We start from the raw sequence: 21,407 nt of genomic DNA, 5'->3' as shown, positions 1-21,407 counted from the left end.
CCCTCAAGAAAAAGGGGAAAAAAGAGATAATAAACAAAACTATACAGTTTTCCCAAATGTAGAGATCCTTTTTCATTTAATTTATTATTTTTTTTCAGAAAGTCTCTCTTTTTTGGTTTTGTGAGAAGATACATAAACAAATTTCATTATATTAAACCATTTAGACTTGAAGATATATCGATGAGGACTATCTAATGTCATATCCTTCTCTCAAATCCAAGCATAAGCCTGTAAATTTTCACATATTATGATGTTTGGTCTGCCTGTGGCCTTGCTTCCCTTTGTGGGTGGAGGAAGGACCAGATGTGGCTGGTGTTACAGAAGCATGCTCCTTTCAAAAAATAATTTTCAAATAAAATTAATGTGGTTTCTTTTTGTTCTAGCACACTAATAAGGGCATTTTTAGATTTTCTTCTGTGATACAATAAAGACCATTAAAAATAGTGAGATCAAAGGGATCAATATATATAACGAGGAATCTAGATGCTAACTGAAAATATTTGGCATTCTATAATTGAACTTCAAGTCTCCTTTTCTGTAATTAGCTTTTGTTGAGGTTATATTCATAGTCGACTTTTATGTATTGATAATTGCATAGCAAATTATATCAATGCGAGTTTTCAATCAAAATAGTACCTTTATTCCCATGTTGATCGTGCAACTTGCAATTCAGTATGGATAAAAATCCAACTTTTAAGCTAATGGGAATTGAGTTGGAGAGTATATACATACATTCTTGAATTAATCAATTTGACCAGCCTATAAAATAGTTTACCACACAGAAATAACTTCTCTTGCCTACAGTTTGTATTTGAGTTTGGCACTGAGAAGATGCTGCAGCACCATGTAGGGTTTGATCCCTTCACCAGTTTGTGTATTATTTCTACATGTCCAATAGAACAACACAAGAAAAGAAAAAAAGAAAAAAGCCCAGGGCATATTAGCCCTGTGTATATGTGGTGCTAAATTTCCTGTATCATTCAAAGATTGGGCCAGCTTGTCTGGCGAAAAGCTTAATATTAAATTGGCCTTATTTGATCATTTGTTCCCAGCCCTTTTCATTTTCTTATAATTCCATTGCTGATAATATGGACTGAAAGTCTGATCAGCTCTCTTCCAAAACATATACTTCTAACTTGTTTATCCTTGTGACTTGTTAACAATGAAGAAGAAACATTGACTTCAGACTATATTGACTTTAAGTGATTTTTGCCAATGGTCAGGTGGTTGGGAAAAATCCTGGGAGGAAGGACTGACTCCATGGGATTTGGGACAGCCAACGCCAGTGGTTCAACATCTTGTCCAAAGGGGAACCCTCCCAACAGGAAGGGTTTTGGTTCCTGGATGTGGCAGTGTGCGAGGCTTGCCTACTCTTTAATAGTCATAGCAGTTTATATTCTCTGCTTAAATTCTGTTTTATTTTTTTAAAGAAACATGGAACATCTTTTTCTTTTTTTAAAACAATTGTAAAACATCACCTAAAACTATATTGAATAAATTAAATTTCCGAATCCAGATGGTAGCATCCACCATATTTCTCAAAAAAGGAGTAAATTGTGTATTGGTTAAACAGGAATTACATAAATTTCTTATACTTTGGGTAGCATGATTTTCTGTTCTTAAAAGCACCATATTTCTGACAGCATATTTTACTGGTTCTCTTAACTAGCAATACATCAAAAGAAAGTATTAGTAATTTGGCAAGTACACAGCAGCTGCACTCAATAAAATAATGGGTGTCCATTTTGTATACTAAAGGATCTTTCTTGCTGCTCTAGTGCTCCTTGATCTTTGGTCTCTTTTGTGTTGTTTTCAGAATCTTGTTCTCTAATTTAGATTGATATTTTTTCCTGGATCAAACCTTCTTTTGTTGTAGTGCTTTGTCTAGCTTTTGTAACAACAGCCTTAGATGCATTCACTTTGATACCTATTGCTTAGTTCATTTTGGCTATTTCATATTGAAATTTTCTAAATATCCCCTTTCTCTAGATTTTGTAACAATAGCATTAGTTGTATCTGTCTTGGTACTAGTTACCACATTCATTTAGCTATTCGATATTTTCAAATGATTGAGTTGTTTTTGTATAACAGGGATATGATGTGGTTGCTATTGCCAGCCCCAAGCGATATGTAGTAGGCTTGGAAATATCACATAGTGCTGTTAAGAAAGCCAAAGAGGTACAGTCGATACCAAAAAAGTTGAAAGATTTAAAATTTTAAATTATTATTCAAGGTCTTGATTTTAATCAAGTCAAAAGAATATTTTGAATGGACCTTGTTTTCGTATGAGGTTTGCAATTAAAAAAATTATATTATTAGGGAACAAAGGAGAGCATGTAAGAATTATAATCTATCCAGGGAAAAAAAAAAAACTCAAGGAGAGGGGCAAAATGAACAAGGAATAGGCAATCTCTTATTGCAAATGGGAACTGAGCAACATATAGGATATGAAAATATACAAATGAAGTAACTTTTATGGCTTAACCAGATAAGGGTTGCATGTCAGAGTGAATTATAACAGATATATCATATCCAAATGGAAGTTTTTTTGCAAAAGCATTGTTTTGGTCAAAGAAAGATGAACCAAGCTGCTGAAATTCATAGGAACCATTGATATTAGTTGAAATAAGTGAACTGCTTTTTTTGAATATATGGATGAAGACTTGCTATATGTTTTGTGGCATAAGTATTTAGATTGACTAGTAAAAATCCAAAACATTTAGACAGGAATGAACTATTTCAGCCAAAATTTAAAACATGGTTCAATTATTCTGAAAAGACTCATGCTCCATGGACTACTATTTTTGGGCCAAACATGTGTTTTTACATTCCAACGAGTTAAATGCATTCCTCTGTATGCATCTGCTTGTATGTATGTTGTGCAGTAAAAATTATCACCTTTTCCATCAAATCATATCATTATTGCCTTGTCAAGGTTTTGTGCAGTATTTACTATAACAGATCATTACTGGATAATCAATGAAGGATCTCCAATAACCTAGAAAGCCACAAGAAATTATAGTGTCAGTTTTAGATATATGAACGAGGCAGTTATGATCCAAAATGTGTCGGAATATTCAATCAAAAAGTTTCAGCACATGATACACTAATACAAACAGATCTCCCTAGCTTATACAAACATTTGCTTTCATGAAATCTGACAGTAGCTAGTCTTAATACATTCAAGTCAGCATTGATCTGATGTGGCATAGTAATGCTAGTTGGCATTGTTTGATCAATAAAGAAACACTAATAGGCAGTATACAGATAATTATATATCTATTTATATAGCTTCTCACCTTAGACTTAGAGTACACTAACTAAGGTCAATTTATTGTAAATATACTACTTTTAAATTTAAATATATTTTTGAAAAATAAATAAGATAGTAAACTTCACAGTAAAATTAAGAAAAATAAAAAAAATATTAAAAAGGTGTCCCAAGCAAGCACTAAGATGCTCCATTGGGATGGCCACTAGGATGGGGTGGGACGCAAGGCGTTCCATTCTATGCGAAAACTGGGATGCGTCATCCCACAAGATTTAGAACCTTGAATACAAATGAGCCCAATCATAGGGTTATTATTTTATTCTGAGCAAAAATAAGTACCATTCCAAGTTCTAAAGAGAACCTGGAGTCTTAATTAGAAGAGGTCATATATTTCAAAGGAAAGACTATAATCCCTTTCTTTTGAAACAGCCGCCATTTTATTAGTCACTCAAATGCACCCACGTCATACTATGAGGCAAAAATAGCGGTCATGGCCCTCACTGAATTGTTGATGACCTAATAAACCCATCCAAGGGCCATCATTAAAATTAGAAAAATAAATAAAAAAATAAAATAAAATAACGCAGCATCTCTTCCAAATCACATGTTTCTTGCATTTCTCTATCAAAGTGCTATCTTCAGCTTGCGACATACTAGTCTGTCTTTCCTTAGATAATTCAGTTGGTTGTCCACTTTCTATAGGAGAGAGTACATTTCAGGAAGATGTTGACTAACCTGTGTCAAATCACATGATCTGATGGTTGATATCTTTACAAAAGTCTTAGATTGTAGCAATCATCAATTTGTCTATTTCAAGCTGAATGTGGAAGGGATATATGCATTGAGAAATGTTATGTTTATGTTACATTAGACCTGTTGTGGTCCATTGCAGACTGTCTATGTAATAAGCTGTTAACAGCATACTGCCCTATGAATGACTTTGGAGGGATGTTTTACATTTTGTTACCATTGAGTTCTCTCCATCCTTATTTCTCACTTGATACTCAAACACCCAAACTATTTACCTAAATTAGTTATCATGAATCTGACTTAAGATAATTCATGGCACAATATGTATTATCTTTGTTAATATGTGATGGAGGGGACTTAATGTGTAGTAGAGCTAAAGACTCTTTTCTCTCTTGCTGAACAGAGATGAGAGAGAAAGAGAGAGATTCTTATGGCACTTTTTTTGCCATCCAGTCTTATGTCATATGCCCTTCCTTTTTTTATAGTGACAATATGCTTCCTTAGTGGAAAACAAAAGCAAAAGTTCTCATGGATTAATTGCCTTTTGAAGCATGTTCCTATCATGCTCCATAATACACTTTGTCATAAATAAAATCTCATAGATATTGGAACTGTTTGATGAATTTACTTTGTTGCCATTTTCATATTTTGCCTTTAATATGATTCATGTTGTTTGCTCATATATTTACATGATAATGGATTTATTCAGTTGATGACAACTCAATGTGGTAAGCTGTCACATAATTTCTGAGTTTAAATTAAGTGACAAAATTCTTGTGATTTTACTGAGGTAGATGTCATCAACCACTGACAACCATATTTGACAGTGGCTAATATTTGACCTATTTAGTGTGAGATGAAAACCAGATTCTTGGAACATTCTCAACTAGTAAATCCGATCCTTTAAAAGTTTGCTACTCAGAAATGTACAATTGAGATGAATGATGACATATACATGAGCTTCTCTTGCAAAATTAGGTTTTTACTCAAGCATCTATCTAATGTTTTGCTCATCAAGTCAATGCCAGTGGTCTTCCTCATTGCCAATGCAAATTATTTCACATTTCTGGTAGCAGATTTTTTCACTTGGCAGCCAACTGAGTTGTTTGATCTTATTTTTGATTACACGTAAGTTATCATCTTTGTGCTCATGAACCATTTATTGCATATCTTTTCTTATAAGAAGCTCATATATGCAATTTACTGCAGATTCTTTTGTGCAATTGATCCATGCATGAGGGCAGCTTGGGCAAGAAAAGTTAGAGATCTTTTAAAACCAGAAGGAGAGCTTATTGCACTGATATATTTGGTGAGAGCCCTTCTTATAGTTCTCAATAATGTGGCCTTGTTTTCTGTGTAAATAGAAGTTGCGGTCATTATTGTCATGACTTTTGCGGTCATCATTCACATCTCTTCCTATCTTCATCACTTTCTCCATGGACCAGCACAATTCTATGCTGAAAAGGCTGATAAATGGGCCTAGCAGACTTGCAATTTGTTCTTGACCTGATATCAACCATCTTATGACTGTGGTGTTGAATTTTTTTTTTTTTTAATGGCAGATTAGTGATCAAGACAAAGGACCACCATACAATGTGACTGTAGCTGAGTGTGTATCTTCACCTTTGGATTATCCGTTTACACCCTCACTTAGTTGCATTAAAATAAAAGTAGTAACATTTCTGAGGTAATGATACAGCGGCCAATACTTTTACTTTCTTGCAGCTATGAGAAGGTATTGAATCGTGTGGGTTTCAAGGCTCTTTCAATTGTAGATAATGAGCTGGCAGTTGGCCCACGCAAGGTATGCTGTGTGCACTTTGTAACTTGACTATGCTTTTTGGGGAAAATTCATGCTTGTCAAGTTGAAGATGTTGTCCAGTACTCCAGTTTTGTTTGATGTATTGCTTTCACTTTTAAAAGTTGCTGTATGACTTCTTGATTGCGGTGGAATCACAAACTGTAGGAGACATGGGGTAAGTGACAAGATTGTACTGTCAAATGATACAATGGTAAAAATAATGAGAAATTGCCTGCACAAATTGAGATTTTACATTCAACTGATCCATTGACTAAGCACAGACTGCCTATCCATCCATTCTCAGGCCGATAGCTACTTCAGAATCCAGGGTCCACTTTTTAATCACCAGCACTGGTTAGCATTAGATGGAACAATGTCATATAAAATAATTGCAGAATTATAATTGAAGGCAAATATTTGGTGTTAACAATATGAACTCTTATCCAGTAGGCAGACGGCCTCTAAGTTGCAATTTTGGTCCTTGAGACTTGCACTGCTTTCAGGGCAAGAGATACAAACCTTCTATTGACTGTGTGCACGTCAAAAGGTTACTCTGTTTTGGTCGCTGACTGTTGGTTTTTACTTAGATTTCCTGAATGGAGTAGAATTTTAAAATTGTATGTGATTTTCTGAGGGCCCATGACAATGGTGGCGCTGCTGTTGACATTGACAGGCTTTGATGGTAACAGTGGCTTGGTAATTTAGAGTCCTGGAACCAGGGCCATTGTTTGCTGGAACTCTAAATTGCTTTGGCAAGTACACATGTGAACTATGCCCTCGTTTAGAATAGCAGTGTTCCAAGGGTTTAGGCATACGTTATTAAGATTATAATCTTGTGAAAATTTTTGTAGTTTCTGGAACTCTAATGCAATCATTTTCCAGGGAAGGGAGAAGCTTGGAAGGTGGAAAAGGTGCATAAACCAATCATGCCTGTGAATGAAGACATAATCAGGAGATCTCTTATCTCTTCATAGTTGTTCATAAATTGTAATAGGCTAATTGTCTTCTCCAGATATAAATTGTCGGAACGTAATTCCCTGATGTGTAGAGAAATTCCTTGATTGGCATTAATCTGAAACCTTCAGTTTCAGTGTGAACAGAAACATCAATACGCTCATTTATCTTGCAATACAGGAAAGTTGGATGACAATTTGAAATACAGGACAATCAGCAATGATTCTCATGTCAATTCTTCATGGTCATTAATAATTTTCATTTGCATTCTTTCAATTTGTGATTATAGTGAAGTCATCATTCTTGGTGAATTAACTGTCGATTTGAAGGTATTGTATGTGAGCAATCACATACTTTGCTCACTGCCCTAGTGTTGAATGAAGGCATGATTAAACTAAGCATGTCTAACCAGGGTGATCTTTTTGCAATTGGCAAATACTACAAGTTTGAATCATTTTAATTGTTATGCATCAGTCACCCTCACTATGTCACTTTAGAATACACCAAATTTTCAGCTATTGGATGGTCCAAAATTCCGACACCTTTGAAGTATCGATTGTTACACATTACCTTCAAATTTCAAAACTTTTTGCACAAGTTGCATCGTCACATATCTCTTTGCATGTTACCCTGAAGTCAGCTTTTCATCACCTTTAGTTTTATTTTGCACCATTGACCTAACAAGTGACAAAATCTCAATAGCATTGGGCTTCAGTAACTATGTATGTGTCTGGAGGGTTTACAATTGGTGTCTGGCCGGTCAAAAAATCTGCTTAATTCTTTTCTTGAACATTCCTACTGAAAAGGTCTGATGGTGGCTGTACATGAAGAATTGCAATAACCAGTTATGATGGTGCTCATTTTACAGGTCATATGTATCAGAAACTATACCTAGCTGAGCTTATTACTTTAAAATCACCTGTTTCCCTGTTGAAATGAGATTGAAGATGTTATGGTTTTATTTACTATTTATAATGCATGTGCAGATGTACATGGTTGCTAAAGATTGGAGGAATAATTCAACTAAACTATAAGTTCTAAAAAGACTTGAGAATAATCAACTCATGTGTATTTTTTTTTCCCTAAGGTATTATATTTAAGTTTCATCTCTTGGTCCAAGTCTTCCTCCAACCTCAAAAGTTAATAGAGTTCAGATGGACTATTGTATCTTTTCAGATAGACTAAGGTATTTTTTTAGAAGTTTTCGGGTTCTTTCTTTTTCACCTTTTTTTTTTTTTTTTAAAACTTCCACTTGTGGGTTTGGAAGTCAGCATGAAGTGGCAATTCTTACCGTCTCTACTCCTTTTATCCTCAAAGTCAAACAGTTTAGAATCTTTTCTTCTGTAGAAGTTGGGCATTTTTTAAACCTTTTAAACTTAAGATTATTATGAGAATATTCTAAATCTATCAACATTAGAACATCTTTTATATAAGTCTAGCATGTTTTGAACCCCTTTTTCTGGATGAGGACTGAAAATTAAGATCCCCTTAAAAAGCTTAAATACGAGGGATCAGCATACAACAAATAACATTTCATCACTAGAATTCCATATGAAGTCCTCATCTAAACTAGTTGCCTTTCTCGTAAGTCAATCACCACCTTATTTCCTTCAAATTGTGAATGCTAGGCTTTAAAATTAGGAACCCTTTGAACTATAGACTAAATGTCTAGCAAGGATGGGTGATGAGGAATATGTATCTTGTCCTTGCCATTAATGGAAGAAATTTCTATAAAAGAATCACCTTCAATTCGAAAGCCACCAACATGATCCAAATGAAAGAATGCACTTGCACCTTCCCAAGCTCCCCGAAGTTGACCAGCCCTGAGAATGGCTCTTCCTTGATGATCTCTCGGGACAAAGCTAGCACTAACATTTTCTGCCTGCCCTTCACCATAAGACTAGATCTTTAGGATGCACGGCTGTGAGGGGACACCAACAAATAGAAGTGGGAGAGGATAAGGGGTCTATAACAACCAGATCCTAGTGACCGTTAAGTAAACTTTGGGAGCATCTAGAGAGTTGGAAATGAAAGCATGTCTTGCTATCACAACTGGGGACATGTTTGGAGTATCAAACAGGCGAAAATTACAAGCCAACCAAATGCAATGAGCAGTATAACATAAGAGAGCTGATCAATACTCATGTTTTACTGGTGATTCAAACTGTAAAACCTGGAGAAATTCCTCCCAATCATTACATGAAATAGACCTAAAAATAAGAAAACCTATCCCAGTGCATGTGTCTTTTGATTAGTGTTAATTTTTAAATTAGAAAATTTAAGAATAAACGACTTTCATATAGTTCAAAGATTATGCATGTGGAATACTTCTATGGGTAAGTTATGTTACTAATCATTAAATATAAAAATTAATTCTTTATTTATATAAGGTTAAGTAATGTATGTTTATGGTTTACACATGTAACATTTATTTATTTCAATTTTGAGTTCTCCTATTTCAACCAATCACTTCACCCTTGCAACACAGTTTATGTGGAGGACAGATATGTACGTATAGAAATTTTTGTGCGGACATTCCGTAAGCGTCCGCCTTGGGTTAAAGGTTGATCCAGATTCCAGTTATGGATAGCGAGCTACGCGCTCCATCGCGCCACGTCCGCATTTTCTCTTTCTTTCCCTCTCGTCTTGCCTCATGATTCCTCTCCAAGACCACCGTTTGATCCCAAAGCCCTCGCCATTTCTCCAAATCTCGGCTTCCCATGCTCCAAACCCTCACCAAAAATGTTTCCCAACCCAAAAGATCGTACCTTTTTTCAAATTCTATACTTCCCACTTCCCAAATTCTCTCACCATCCGAGTTTCCGCCCAAAAGACTGCACCTTTCTCGAAAATTTTACCTTACCATCTCCAAATTCCTCTTCAGGACTCGGTGTTCATGAACAATCCTTGGAAATTTCACCACTCTCTTGCTATCATGGCTGCCGTTTCTTTCCCATTCCCTTCCTTTGCCGCCGAAACAGAGCTTTCTGCTTCAGATAAGATCAATATCGAAGCAATTGTTATCTCGATCGATGATTTCTTCAACCGGAACCCATTCTTCGTCGCGGAGTCACGTTCATTTGGCTGGTCGTAATACCGCTGACCCAAGGGTATCTAAAGAAGTACAAGTACATCAGCGCCATTGATGCTTTTCGGAAGCTAAGGGATGTGCCCAATTCACAGCTGCTGGATATTAGGAATAAGCAGAGCGTTCAGTTCATAAGTTCACCCAATTTGAAGATTTTTGATAAGGATGTGGTTCAGGTGGAGTTCGCTGAAGGGAAGAAGAGGGCTTCGTGAAAGAGGTTGTGAAGAAGTTTAGGGATCCTGGGAATACCATTATTTGTGTTCTTGACAGTGAGCATTGATATATTCTCTGACCTTTTCATATTTGCCATGGTAGTTTTTTTTATTTTATGCGAGCATGAATGTGTTCGGACAAGAATACAGAACTTGGAATTCTAGGATTTCTAGACTTGCTTTCAGGATTAATGTGCTGAGAAAATAGGAGGAAAAAAGATGAATGGAAACATATAGTTCTTGCGGCTTCATGAGGTTTGATTAATGTGTCAAAATCTGCTTGTTTTTAAGCTTGTTACGTAGGAGAGCTGTGTTTGTAATTTGTGCATTTTATTGAGGAATAAATGTTCGTAAAGTTGGTGTGTCAGCTGTATGGGATCTTTAAAGAATTTGTGTTATACTTTGATTATACTTGAAATCACTAAAATTATGTACCTGGCCATTGATTTTTTTCCCCCTTTTATTATTCTCTAGGGATGAAATGAACAGATTTGTGAAAATTCTTGTAGTTTGGTATTTATATAATGGATGAATCTAAGTACATTCTTCATATTGCTTATTTGTATGTGAAATGATCTTCATTTGATAGGATTTTGGTTTTCCTTATGAAGGAGACCATACCTTGTCTCACTGATAAATCAGATTTAGTTGAGGTCCTGCTTTTGATATAAATAGATGTTTGGTTGGGGCATTTGGTCTATCATTCCCTACCTCTCACAGCCATGTTATGAATAAACTGAGTCAGATTTTTTGCATCAGCTCCAGGGTCACCAGAACCATGTTCTGAGATCCATGTTCAAATTTTATTTTTGGAACATTCTTGGTTCGATATGGTCAACCAATAAATCAGCAATTGCTATCCCATATATTTGGGGTTGGCTTTACAAGACCATTTTATATTTGCTTATGAACTACTGCTATATTTTCAAATTAGGTTTTCTCCAGATTCTTTCTCATTACTATCATGTAGGTTGTGATATTCTTCCTACTTTGTTGATGTTTCGACACGGTGCTATTCTCTCTTCAGACTTGGGTCTCCTCCGATTATTGTTAAATTATACAGGGTTTGCCATACCGGGCCGAACCGCCCGGTATGGGGCGTGCCGAACCGTCCCGGCGGGGAACCGAGACGGTTCCGGCATGCAAAATGGTACATGCTGTTGTCGGGAAGAAAAAGAGAGGAAGAAGAGAAATAGAGAGAGAGAGGGAGGAAGGAAGAAAAAGAAGGAAGGAGATCCACCGGAGGGGCCGCTGGAGGCCCTCCAGCGGGCAGCCGTGGCCGTCGGACGGCGGAACGGCCTCCGCGCTCCGTGCGGGGAACAGGGGCGGATCGTCCCTGTTTCTCGAATTTTTTTTTTAAAAAAGCTTTTTCAAAACGAAGTCGGAAGTGGTTTGCCGACTTCACTTAATTAAGTCGGCAAACCACTTGCCGACTTCATTTTGAAAAAGCTTTTTAAAAAAAAATCGAGAAATAGGGGCGGATCACCCCTGTTCCCCGTGCGGAGCCGCGGGAGGCCGTTCCGCCGCCCGACGGCCACGGCTGTCCGTCGGAGGGCCTCCGGCGGATTCTCCTCCCTCTTTTTCTTTCTCCTTCCCTCTCTCTCTTTTTCTCTCTCTTTCTCTCTTTTCCTTTTTTGGTTTCTTCGTCAGTTCGTCTCGGTTCGGAACGGAACGGAGGCGTGCCGTATCGTACCCCGGCCGGTCGATCCGGCCACCGGTACCGGTACAAGAAACTTGGTTAAATATGCCCATATATCATTGGTTGAACTTTATACTATACTGATATAAATTCTTGTGTTTCTTTTATGTGATATGCGATGCTTGCTTATTCCATTTTACTATTTTTTTCAATGCTTCTATCTTAACATACTCACCTCTATGTTATGCATTTGGATCTTGGACCTTTTTATATGCCTACCATTATTCCTACACATTATTCCATATCATATCATTGGGATATAAATGACCAGGGAGCATATGACACTCAAATGTACCTCATTTATTCCTTGCTCTGATAGAAGTTATTCACCATCTCTCCATTCTCTTCCACTGTAAACCCAAGTTAATGTGATAAGGTCATATTATGGTTCTGTTTGGAATCTATTCAACCAGTATTGCTTTAATTCTATATGCCCTCTAAAATTTTATTTCACATACTCTCCCTGGTCCTATTGGATTTATTGTGGTTATGGGTTAAGGGGTTAATGGCTCAGATGGTTGGCTTATGTCTTCGCCTCCGCATACGTGAGGTATTGTCCGTTTTGATTCATGACCATCTTTAGGCTTCAGTGGCTTTAGGTTTCAACGGCCTTGATCATTTAGAGCCTCACGGTTTTGTCCTTTAAAAGACGCCTCACGTAGGAAGGATTTTTTCCTCCTTATAAGTGCGAGTCCCCTTGACTCACAATCAATGTGGCGCGCCATTGTTGCGGACAAAGGCTCGATCCGTCATGTGAGGTATTGTCCACTCTGACCCATGAGTCTCACGGTTTTGTCCTTTAAAAGGTACCTCATGTGGGAAGAATTTTTTTCTCCTTATAAGCGCGAGTCTTCCTTGACTCACAACCAATGTGAGACTATTAGTGCCCTCCATATTATTAAACCACAACAGAGCCCCTCAGTCAAGGAGAACTCCGATGTGTACAGTCCGAGGAGGCCACAGTCAGCCGAGGCGGACTTCAGCCCCAAGGAACCGAGGTGGACCTCAACCCCTACCTGCGCGTCAATCTGTTCGGCCAACTCTCCGTCGCCTGTCGCCGGTAACGAGCACCCGCAAAACAGCATCCACACAGACCGGAATGGTGTCCGGCGGGGATCCTTCGATGCTTAAGTCAGAGAGAAAAGTTGGTGAACAGTAGTTGTTGAATATTCAGTGTAGCAGAGCTCTGATCAAAAGTGGCTTATCGGTGTGTTCACTTACTTCTTTTTTATAGATGAGGTTCTTGTAACCGTCGGACGTGGTCCCTGTTTTATGACGCTAAATTATCGGACCATAATCACGTAGTGGGTCATTAATTTTCACTAATTGCACCGTGATATGCGGTCGATAACCATTCGTGACGGTATGGCATGTTGAGCAGATCAACCGACCATACGTCGGTAGTAGGCGTGGCCGTCGGTTGATAATTTTGTCATACCATCAGCTCAAGTCGTCCGCTATTTACCAATAGTAATCTGTTGCAGCTAACTCCCCGTCTCTGTCATCGGTAACGAGCACCTGCAAAACAGCATTTACACAGACTAAATGGTGTCCGATGGAGACCTTCCGATGCTTCAGTCAGAGAGAAAGTTGGTGAACAGTAGTTGTTGAATATTCAGTGTAGCAGAGCTCTGATCAAAAGTGGCTTACCGATGCTGTTCACTTACCTCCTTTTTATAGATGAGATTCTTGTAACTATCGGACGTGGTCCCGTATTTTATGGCGCTAAATTATCAGGCCATAATCACATAGTGGGTCATTAATTTTCACTAATTGCACTGTGATATGCGGCGAATAACCGTTCGTGACGGTTTTGGCATGTTGAGCAATCAACCGACCATACGTCGGTAGTAGGCATGGCCGTCGGTTAATAATTCTGTCATACCGTCAGCTCAAGTCGTCCGCTATTTACCAATAGTAATCTGTTGCGGCTAACTCTCCGTCGTCTGTCGCTGGTAACGAGCACCTGCAAAACAGCGTTCACACAGACCGGAATGGTGTCCGACGGGGACCCTCCGATGCTTAAGTCAAGAGGAAAGTTGGTGAACAGTAGTTGTTCAATATTCAGTGTAGCAGAGCTCTGATCAAAAGTGGCTTATCGGTGCTGTTCACTTACTCCTTTTTATAGATAAGATTCTTGTAACCATCGGACGTGGTTCCGTGTTTTATGGCGCTAAATTATCAGGCCATAATCACGTAGTGGGTTATTAATTTTCATTAATTGCGCCGTGATATGCGGCGAATAACCATTCGTGACTGTTTTGGCATGTTGAGCAGATCAACCGACCATACGTCAGTAGTAGGCGTGGCCGTGATTGATAATTCTGTCATACCGTCAGCTCAAGTCGTCGCTATTTACCAATAGTGGCCAAACACTAATCGGTCACCGGCTATAAGTCGGTGAGGTTTGTTCAATCAGTTGATAAAGAGTCGGAACTATCAGTTTGGCCGATGATCAGTCGGAGTTGCATATTCGGTCAGTCGGCTGTTGTCGAGTCAGAGTCGGAAGTCGGTTGGCCTGAGTCGTGGGTCAGTCGGTTTATCCCAACAGAATTTCTAGGCTCTTGCCATCCTGATTTTCCTCCGGTGTTCATATTGAGCAATTCCCCCTCCATAGGTCATATTGAGCTCCTGGTTAGACATGGTTTAGTTTTGAATACCGGTGGACAAGTTTTGTACAAGAAGAGCATAGTGATGAAAACTCAGCTGATTGTTGTTATTCGACTGCTAGATATGGAAAGTCACTGTTCTAGCCATTACCATGTGCTTTTTACTCTGCCACATATATCTTGAATGATCTTGGAATTAATTCACAATCGTGCCTTTATTAATTTCACTGAGCTCAATAGTTGAGCTTCCTGACACACTGCCAAAGTCCATTAATCTCAATCTTTGTCTCTTTACAGTATTCCACAATTTTATGGTGCTAGTAGTTCCTTGAATCTAATTTGCCATATCTTGCCTAAACTTTCTTTTACATCCTTTTCTATTGCTGCTTTATGACCATATGATGCATGCATGAATCTTCATGCTTTTAATCCTTTGTAACAAGTTATGAAATATCTTCTCCATTGTTCATGATCTCATCATGCTGAATCAGATTTATATTTCAACCTTTCTTGTTATCAGACCATCTGATAAAAGAAAAAGGAACTTTGAATTGGTCTATGTTTATTTGCATTCATTCTTCCCTTGTTCTTGCTTCATTTATCATAGATACAATTAAGAAGTGCTTTTGATGGAAAAGGTTAAGATTGACACACTTAGAAGTTCTTTCTATTTTTTCTTTAGATAATTTGACCAGAAGATGAAGAGTTTGAATTTGAACTTTTAATTTTTCATTTTAGAAGTTTAGATGTAAAACTCGCTTCATGCACCACCAAATGCCATGACAAACATGGCACCATGACTACATGCGTGGTTTGCAGTCCTGTTGCTGAGTATCGTTTCTTTTGTGTAAGATAGCTTTGATGGCAATTCCTTAAAAGTGGCTGAACTTTTGTTCAAGAATGGTTTCAAAGAGGCATATGCAATCAAAGGTGGACTCAGAGGGAAGGATGGATGGCAGGTTACTCTTCTGTTACTTTGTAATGTTAATAATGAAGGAAAATGGCAGCAATAATGATGTTGTTATTTTGTGTAGGCTATTCAAGAAACCTTGCTTCCACCATCCGTGCATGTTTACCCAAGAAAGAAGAGCAAAGCAACAAATCCCTCTGGTGTTAACAGTCAAAGGACAGATGAGCAGAACAATGAGAATGGTTGGGCACTGGCCTCTTCAAGCATTCATCAGGACAAGAACCAGAATACAGGAAATGATCACATAGACTCTGTGGAAACTGCTTCAGAAGCAAAACTTGCTCCTGAGAGACCTTTGTCACCATACCCAAATGTATGATTCTCAACTTCTGCTTCTTACCATTGAACTTTTTGTTCTGGGTTCCATTAAATACATAAAAATGCTTCAAATATATATCCATGTTTGTGAATTAATACTAGATGCATTCACATAGATGGAGTACTTGAAGGAAGTGCTTGTAAACCTTTCTTCCTCTTGAAGGAGCCCCCTGAGCCCTGACCCAAATCCTAAAACCTAGTTAGCCAGTCACGGAGTCTTATCATACAAATAACTGATGCATTTGCTTATGACCTACTTAATTTGTGAATGCAGTACCCCGACTTGAAACCACCCTCTTCTCCAACTCCTTCAAAGCCATAAATATTTTTTTGAGTGATGATGTGCAAAGGTTCGCTGCTGGATGAGAGGAGGAGCCATCACATGCATGACGCCAAATTCTTCTCCACCACCACCATATATTTGAGCATTTGTCATGGGCATGAACGGCTAGAAAGCTATTTGGATTGAGGGTTTGCTTGGTTGCGTGCAGCTTCACTTACTTCCAATAAAATTTGCAGTTGAAAATAGAAATTGGATTGAGGGTTGCTTGGTTGTGTGCGGCTTCGCTTGCTTGCGATAAAATTTGCAGTTGAAAACGGAAATGCTGCAGTTGCATTTGTGGGTATCTTCTTAGTTTGCCTGTGATTGTGGGAACACTTCTTTTTTATCTGGATGCCTGCACCCAACTATTGTAATGGCAAAAGTTTTGTTTGATTGTTTGATGCTAGCTCTACTACTAATCCACTAAGATTGCTCTTTCAGAAACAATAAACTGTGTACTTATTTGTACAGGATTTAGCATTTTATTTCTACGATATAATCATGTCATTCCAATGCTTTATTCTAATAACAGTATTCCTTTATTTTCTTTTTCTTTTTTTTTAATTACAGATCCCACCACAGGTGGGCGTAACACCGTCAAAAAAATGTTATAAGTTTAAATAAGAAGGGATTTGGGCCTTGGAGCAGATCGAAGACGTATGCGATCAAAGAGGCGATAGAGGCAACTCACCGAGGCACACGCAACTCTCTCATCTGCGGCTATTTGTGGGTTTTCGAAAGAGAATAGAGAGAATCCGGAATAAAAATTTTTGTTAGCAAAGAGGCCCCAAATATTATGCTTAGATGGTGGCGGTCAGGAGGACGTGACAACTAAAAAATATTCTAATTGAAGAAAAACAAACAAATTTAGAGATGCTGGAAAAAAAAAAAAAAAGTTTCCGAAATACGCCCCCTTTTCATGCAATTATTCCCCAAGTACGTACGAAAACGCGGTAAATTCTCCCTGCTCGCACCACCTTTATATGACCTAAGAAAATTCTCTCTCTTTATATGGCCGAAAAATAGCGCTGTCAGCGACACGGTGAGGGTGACAGAGACCAAAGATTTGGCTACGTTTCTGGAGATTAGCGGTGACGGTGCCCTTGTAGCAGCACCGACCATCCAAAGGTATACCAGGAGGAGGGCAAGAGTGAAGGTGACAAAATTGATCACGAGGTGCGTCTCCATCGACAAGTGCAGGTGGCGGCCCATAAGATCCAGTGGTGTGGTTGCGAGAATGAAACCGCCGGCGGCGACGAAGACGGCAAATGTGCCGACTATGATGAGGTTCGGATCCCGGCCCCGGCGGGCTGCCCCAGGGTTGTGGACCATGGGGCTGGAATGAAGAGAAAATTAGGGAGGACGGAAGGTGGGCTGAGGAAGGAGAGGGCCAGTGGGGGAGAGATGGTGGTGAGGCCGCGAGAGACCAAAGTTTTGTAGAGGTAGAACGGGACGGGGTGGGGTGGGGCCCCGAAAGAGACCGGAACAAAATTTTACCAATAAGAAAAGAGATAGAGGGGGGTATGGAACGGATAGGTGGCGAGCAACTATTGGCTCGCAATGACCAGATGCTGGAGAGGCTGGCTGGGTGCCAGCTTGCTTCTGCAAGCAACCCAGGAAACTTCCAAGCTAGGTGAAACCAACCTCTGGCTGGGAGCTTGAAAGATCCGTCTGACTTTTTCTATATAATTATAACGGCTGAATCTGATTGTAATAAGTGATGACGTGCAGTATATTATATTTTAAATTAAATTTATTTTATTTAAATTTATTAAAATCATTCAGATGCTGTGATTACACGAATGTTAAAAATTTTTTAAATAAAAAAACTAACATCTATATAAAAAATTATATAAAATATATTTTTTTAAAATCAAAATTAATAATAATTAATATTTAGATATTAGTAAATCATAAAATAATTTTTAATAAATTTTTGAATTCTTTAACTTATTCGTTTTGAAGAAGAAAAGTTTTAAAAATTTCGGATTTGAAAAAAAAATTGAACTAAAATTCAAGTTTTGACTTCTTATTTTTAAAAATTTTAATTTTTTAATATTTTTATTGATTTTAAATAAAAAAATATTTATTTATTTATATTTATATTTTAAAATTAATAAAAAGTAAAATAAATGAAGATATTAACTTAAAATAAAGAAGAAAAGAAGAAACGGGAGAGTCGCCCTGTCAAAGGGCAACTTATAAAGTCGCCTTATCAAAGGTGACTTATTTCTCTTATCCATCTGGCCTCCAGCAGGCGGTCAGGTTGGTGAGTTGGCAAAGAAAATCATCTTGTGAAGGGATGATTTTTTTCTGAGCATTATTTTCGTAAATAGTTTGAGCTCGATATTATTTTAATAATTTTTTTAAAATTAACCATAAATTGATAAAAAATCTTTGGATGGAAGGTGTGATGGGATTGGACGGGTAGAGAGGCATGCATTCGTTGTTCTTTACTAGCTTCCTCCAACAGCATCATTTTGTTCGAGGCTCTCTCGGCGCCTTCAAGTTCGCAGTCGAGACTGTCGAGATCAATGGCTATTAATGGTTCAGTGATTTTCAAATCGATGATGGTGGCGAGGATACTAAAATCCATTGATTATTTATTTATATTATATAAATTATATATAATATATTTTGTTAGACTATGAATATATTATGATATAATTAATGAATTATATGGATCAAATGATGTATTATCCTATATTAGCATGATCTTCGCATTATTATATTACACTAGTAGAGGTGGGGCAAGCTCTAGGAGGATAAAGGGAGTGGGAGTCATGGTATCAAAGCGATGCGAGTAAGTATTTAGCACGAAGATAGAGTGCAACCAATGATCACACGTGCACTCAACTGTGGGTGCAAGAGAAAAAAATATAGGATCAATTGATCCCATAAAAAAAATTAATCCATATATTTATATATTAAATTATTATTAAAAAAATAATAAAAAAATAAAAATTGACCCCACAACATAAAAATAAAAATCAAAATTGGCCCCATAATATTAAAAAAATAAATTAATTTTATAATTGACTTCATATCTCATATAAAATTTTGAAGAAATAAAAGATAAGAAATACTACATCAAAGGAGTAATTATGACCAATATTTTCTTTCTTTGATGATTCACATGTCTTACCTCTCTTTTCCTCTCTCCTTCTCTCATACCATTTTGATATCTCTCCCTTTCTCTCTCTCTTTTTCTCTTTCTTTATTAATTATTTTTTTATTTATCTTTTAATATTCCATCCCAATCCCATCCGTCCACCTCTTATATTTAAATCTTACATCAATTTATTTTTTATATCCTAAAAAGATCACATTAATTTATTTTTTATTATAAAAAATATTTAAGATATTATATATTATTATTTTTTTTAAAAATAATAATAAATTTAAAAAATAATATTTTATTATTTTTTTTTCTTTCTTCATAATTTGTCTATTTTTTTATTATATTAATCTTATAAAATAAAATTTTTAGATCCGCCGCTGCATGCCCTGGTGGTGGAATTTTTATTGTGATTAGTTTTGCAATAGAACCAAAAAAAGCAACCTACAACTATCCACCGAGAAGCTACTCATGGTGAACTTATTTGACAGCCTCCAGATGTAGATAATATGTGCACAGCCAAATGGCTTCTTGGAGGAAAGTTCCAATCTCCTGGGGAAAATTGTAGCAGGCCAAGCCTTTTGAGCTTTTTGGAGCCAGTTTGGGAAGAATAGGATTGGCTCAAATCCTATAAAATTTGAGAATCTCAGAGATAAAAATTTTATTTTATATTCTAACTATTATTTAGCTAGATTAATCATGAGATTAAAAATCTATTGGAAGTGGCTAATCCCAATGGAAAAAAATAATCATCTCTATGGATCTATTTTTTTTCCTGAGATCGCCGGGCTTTCCTCCTCGTTCCTCTCATGTTCTCTTCTAAACATGACATTCTTTTCTCCTTTTCTGTCATTCTTCTCATGCGCACCCTCTCCCTCCTCCTCCTCCACTTCTCTACCCTCTCGCCACCTCCTCCCACGCTGTCTATATCTTACTGCCCTCCTCCTCGCTGTCACTGCCGCCATGCTCTTTTATTGTGCTTGCCTTTGGTGGCCTTTTTGACCCCATCGCTGCTACGGCAACTCTAGCTGACACAATTCCTTGAAAACCGATGATTCAATGTCTTATTTCAGATCGAAGAGGCCCTCCACTCTCTTCTATGTTGGATATCCTATAAATTTTGCTCATCAACTGTTTGATGTTATGCTAAAGTGAAGATGGTAAATATTAAATATAATGATTCCTATGATAAAGATTCTGATGGGATTCACACCAGCAACTATAATGGTTTAATTTCTGACTTTTCGATGGGTAATTTGGTTTATACTCACCATCTGACAGAACTAAATTTTCTCTTTTGGAGATTAGCCTTTTGCCATGATTGTATAGCTGCATCATCTATTCTACAACCTATCACAATCTACTACTTAGTTGTCTCGCTGATCCTTTCTGAATTTCTATGATGTGCCTATAGATGCATTATACTACTAGCTGTATTCTTAGGCCCCTATACTCTTAAGATGTTTCATGTGTCTTCTGCTTTGGACTTTAAGTTGCTAAAAAATTTATGCTATTGTCTCTTGAAGATAGTATATCCCTGCTTTTCTATTGGCCCATATGATAATTCAATTTTAACCTGAACTGAAGGGCAGAGACTCAACAAGAGCAATGGCTCTTTACCTGTAGCCAAAGAATTCATTACCTTGAGTTTATTTAATATGCTGTTGCTCAGTTTAAAATTTTCAGATGATGTTTCAAGTTTTAAAAATTCTGATTGGAAATACTCCATAGCATTAAACTGCCCATGCCGGCCTATAATTCCAAATTGGAGCTTGGTTCCACTAATTATCTTGCTCTATCATTATGATGTCTCATCTTTTACAGGGTACCATGCTTGTATGATATGCTTATAATTGTTGCTTGCATTATGAGAAAATACACTATTTTCAATGCTTCTATATATCTATTTTACATGTAATTTTTGTATTGCTCTTTGTTTTGCTTCAACAACATCCTGAATTCAGACTTCTGATATGCACTGAAGAGGTTTACTATCATGTCAGTTTTCTTCTGTTTACTATCGTGGTTTCTTATTTTCTTAAAGGAATTGGGAAGAAGAAGGAGGGAGGAGGAAAAAATCATAATTTATCAGTCAAACATAGAACAGGATTATTTACATGAATTTTTTTTTCTCAATAGAATTTTTTGTATAATCCTATAGGATTAAATCCTATATCATATCATGATTTTTATCTTAGGTTTAAAAATCTTAGATATCCAAACATGTTCTCAAGGGCATGTTTGGATTTTTCAACGGATTTGGTTTAAAAATGCCTTCTCATATTTTATAAGATT

General features: G+C 37.2%; 2 protein-coding genes across 2 annotated transcripts; both read left to right on the top strand.

Moving 5' to 3' along the window:
- Positions 1-1,223: 1,223 nt before the first annotated feature.
- Positions 1,224-6,981, top strand: LOC105034884 (probable thiol methyltransferase 2; the record flags this gene model as incomplete). The annotated part of the gene is given in 8 exon segments (XM_010910204.4): positions 1,224-1,354; positions 2,092-2,178; positions 5,050-5,065; positions 5,068-5,149; positions 5,231-5,330; positions 5,584-5,630; positions 5,747-5,825; positions 6,705-6,981. Coding segments are annotated over 8 exon segments (596 nt in total), but the record flags the coding sequence as incomplete, so codon positions are not given.
- A 2,382-nt stretch (positions 6,982-9,363) lies between these two features.
- Positions 9,364-16,474, top strand: LOC105034874 (rhodanese-like domain-containing protein 4A, chloroplastic). The gene is given in 6 exon segments (XM_073260089.1): positions 9,364-9,838; positions 9,841-10,056; positions 10,059-10,134; positions 15,241-15,343; positions 15,419-15,667; positions 15,947-16,474. Coding segments are annotated over 6 exon segments (1,101 nt in total). The 5' UTR covers positions 9,364-9,429; the 3' UTR covers positions 15,995-16,474.
- Positions 16,475-21,407: the final 4,933 nt, after the last annotated feature.

This window comes from Elaeis guineensis, chromosome 1 (assembly GCF_000442705.2).
Source record: "Elaeis guineensis isolate ETL-2024a chromosome 1, EG11, whole genome shotgun sequence".
Taxonomy (NCBI): domain Eukaryota; kingdom Viridiplantae; phylum Streptophyta; class Magnoliopsida; order Arecales; family Arecaceae; genus Elaeis; species Elaeis guineensis.
The sequence above is the reverse complement of the archived record's forward strand: the minus strand, read 5'-3'. Positions and strand labels throughout refer to the sequence as shown.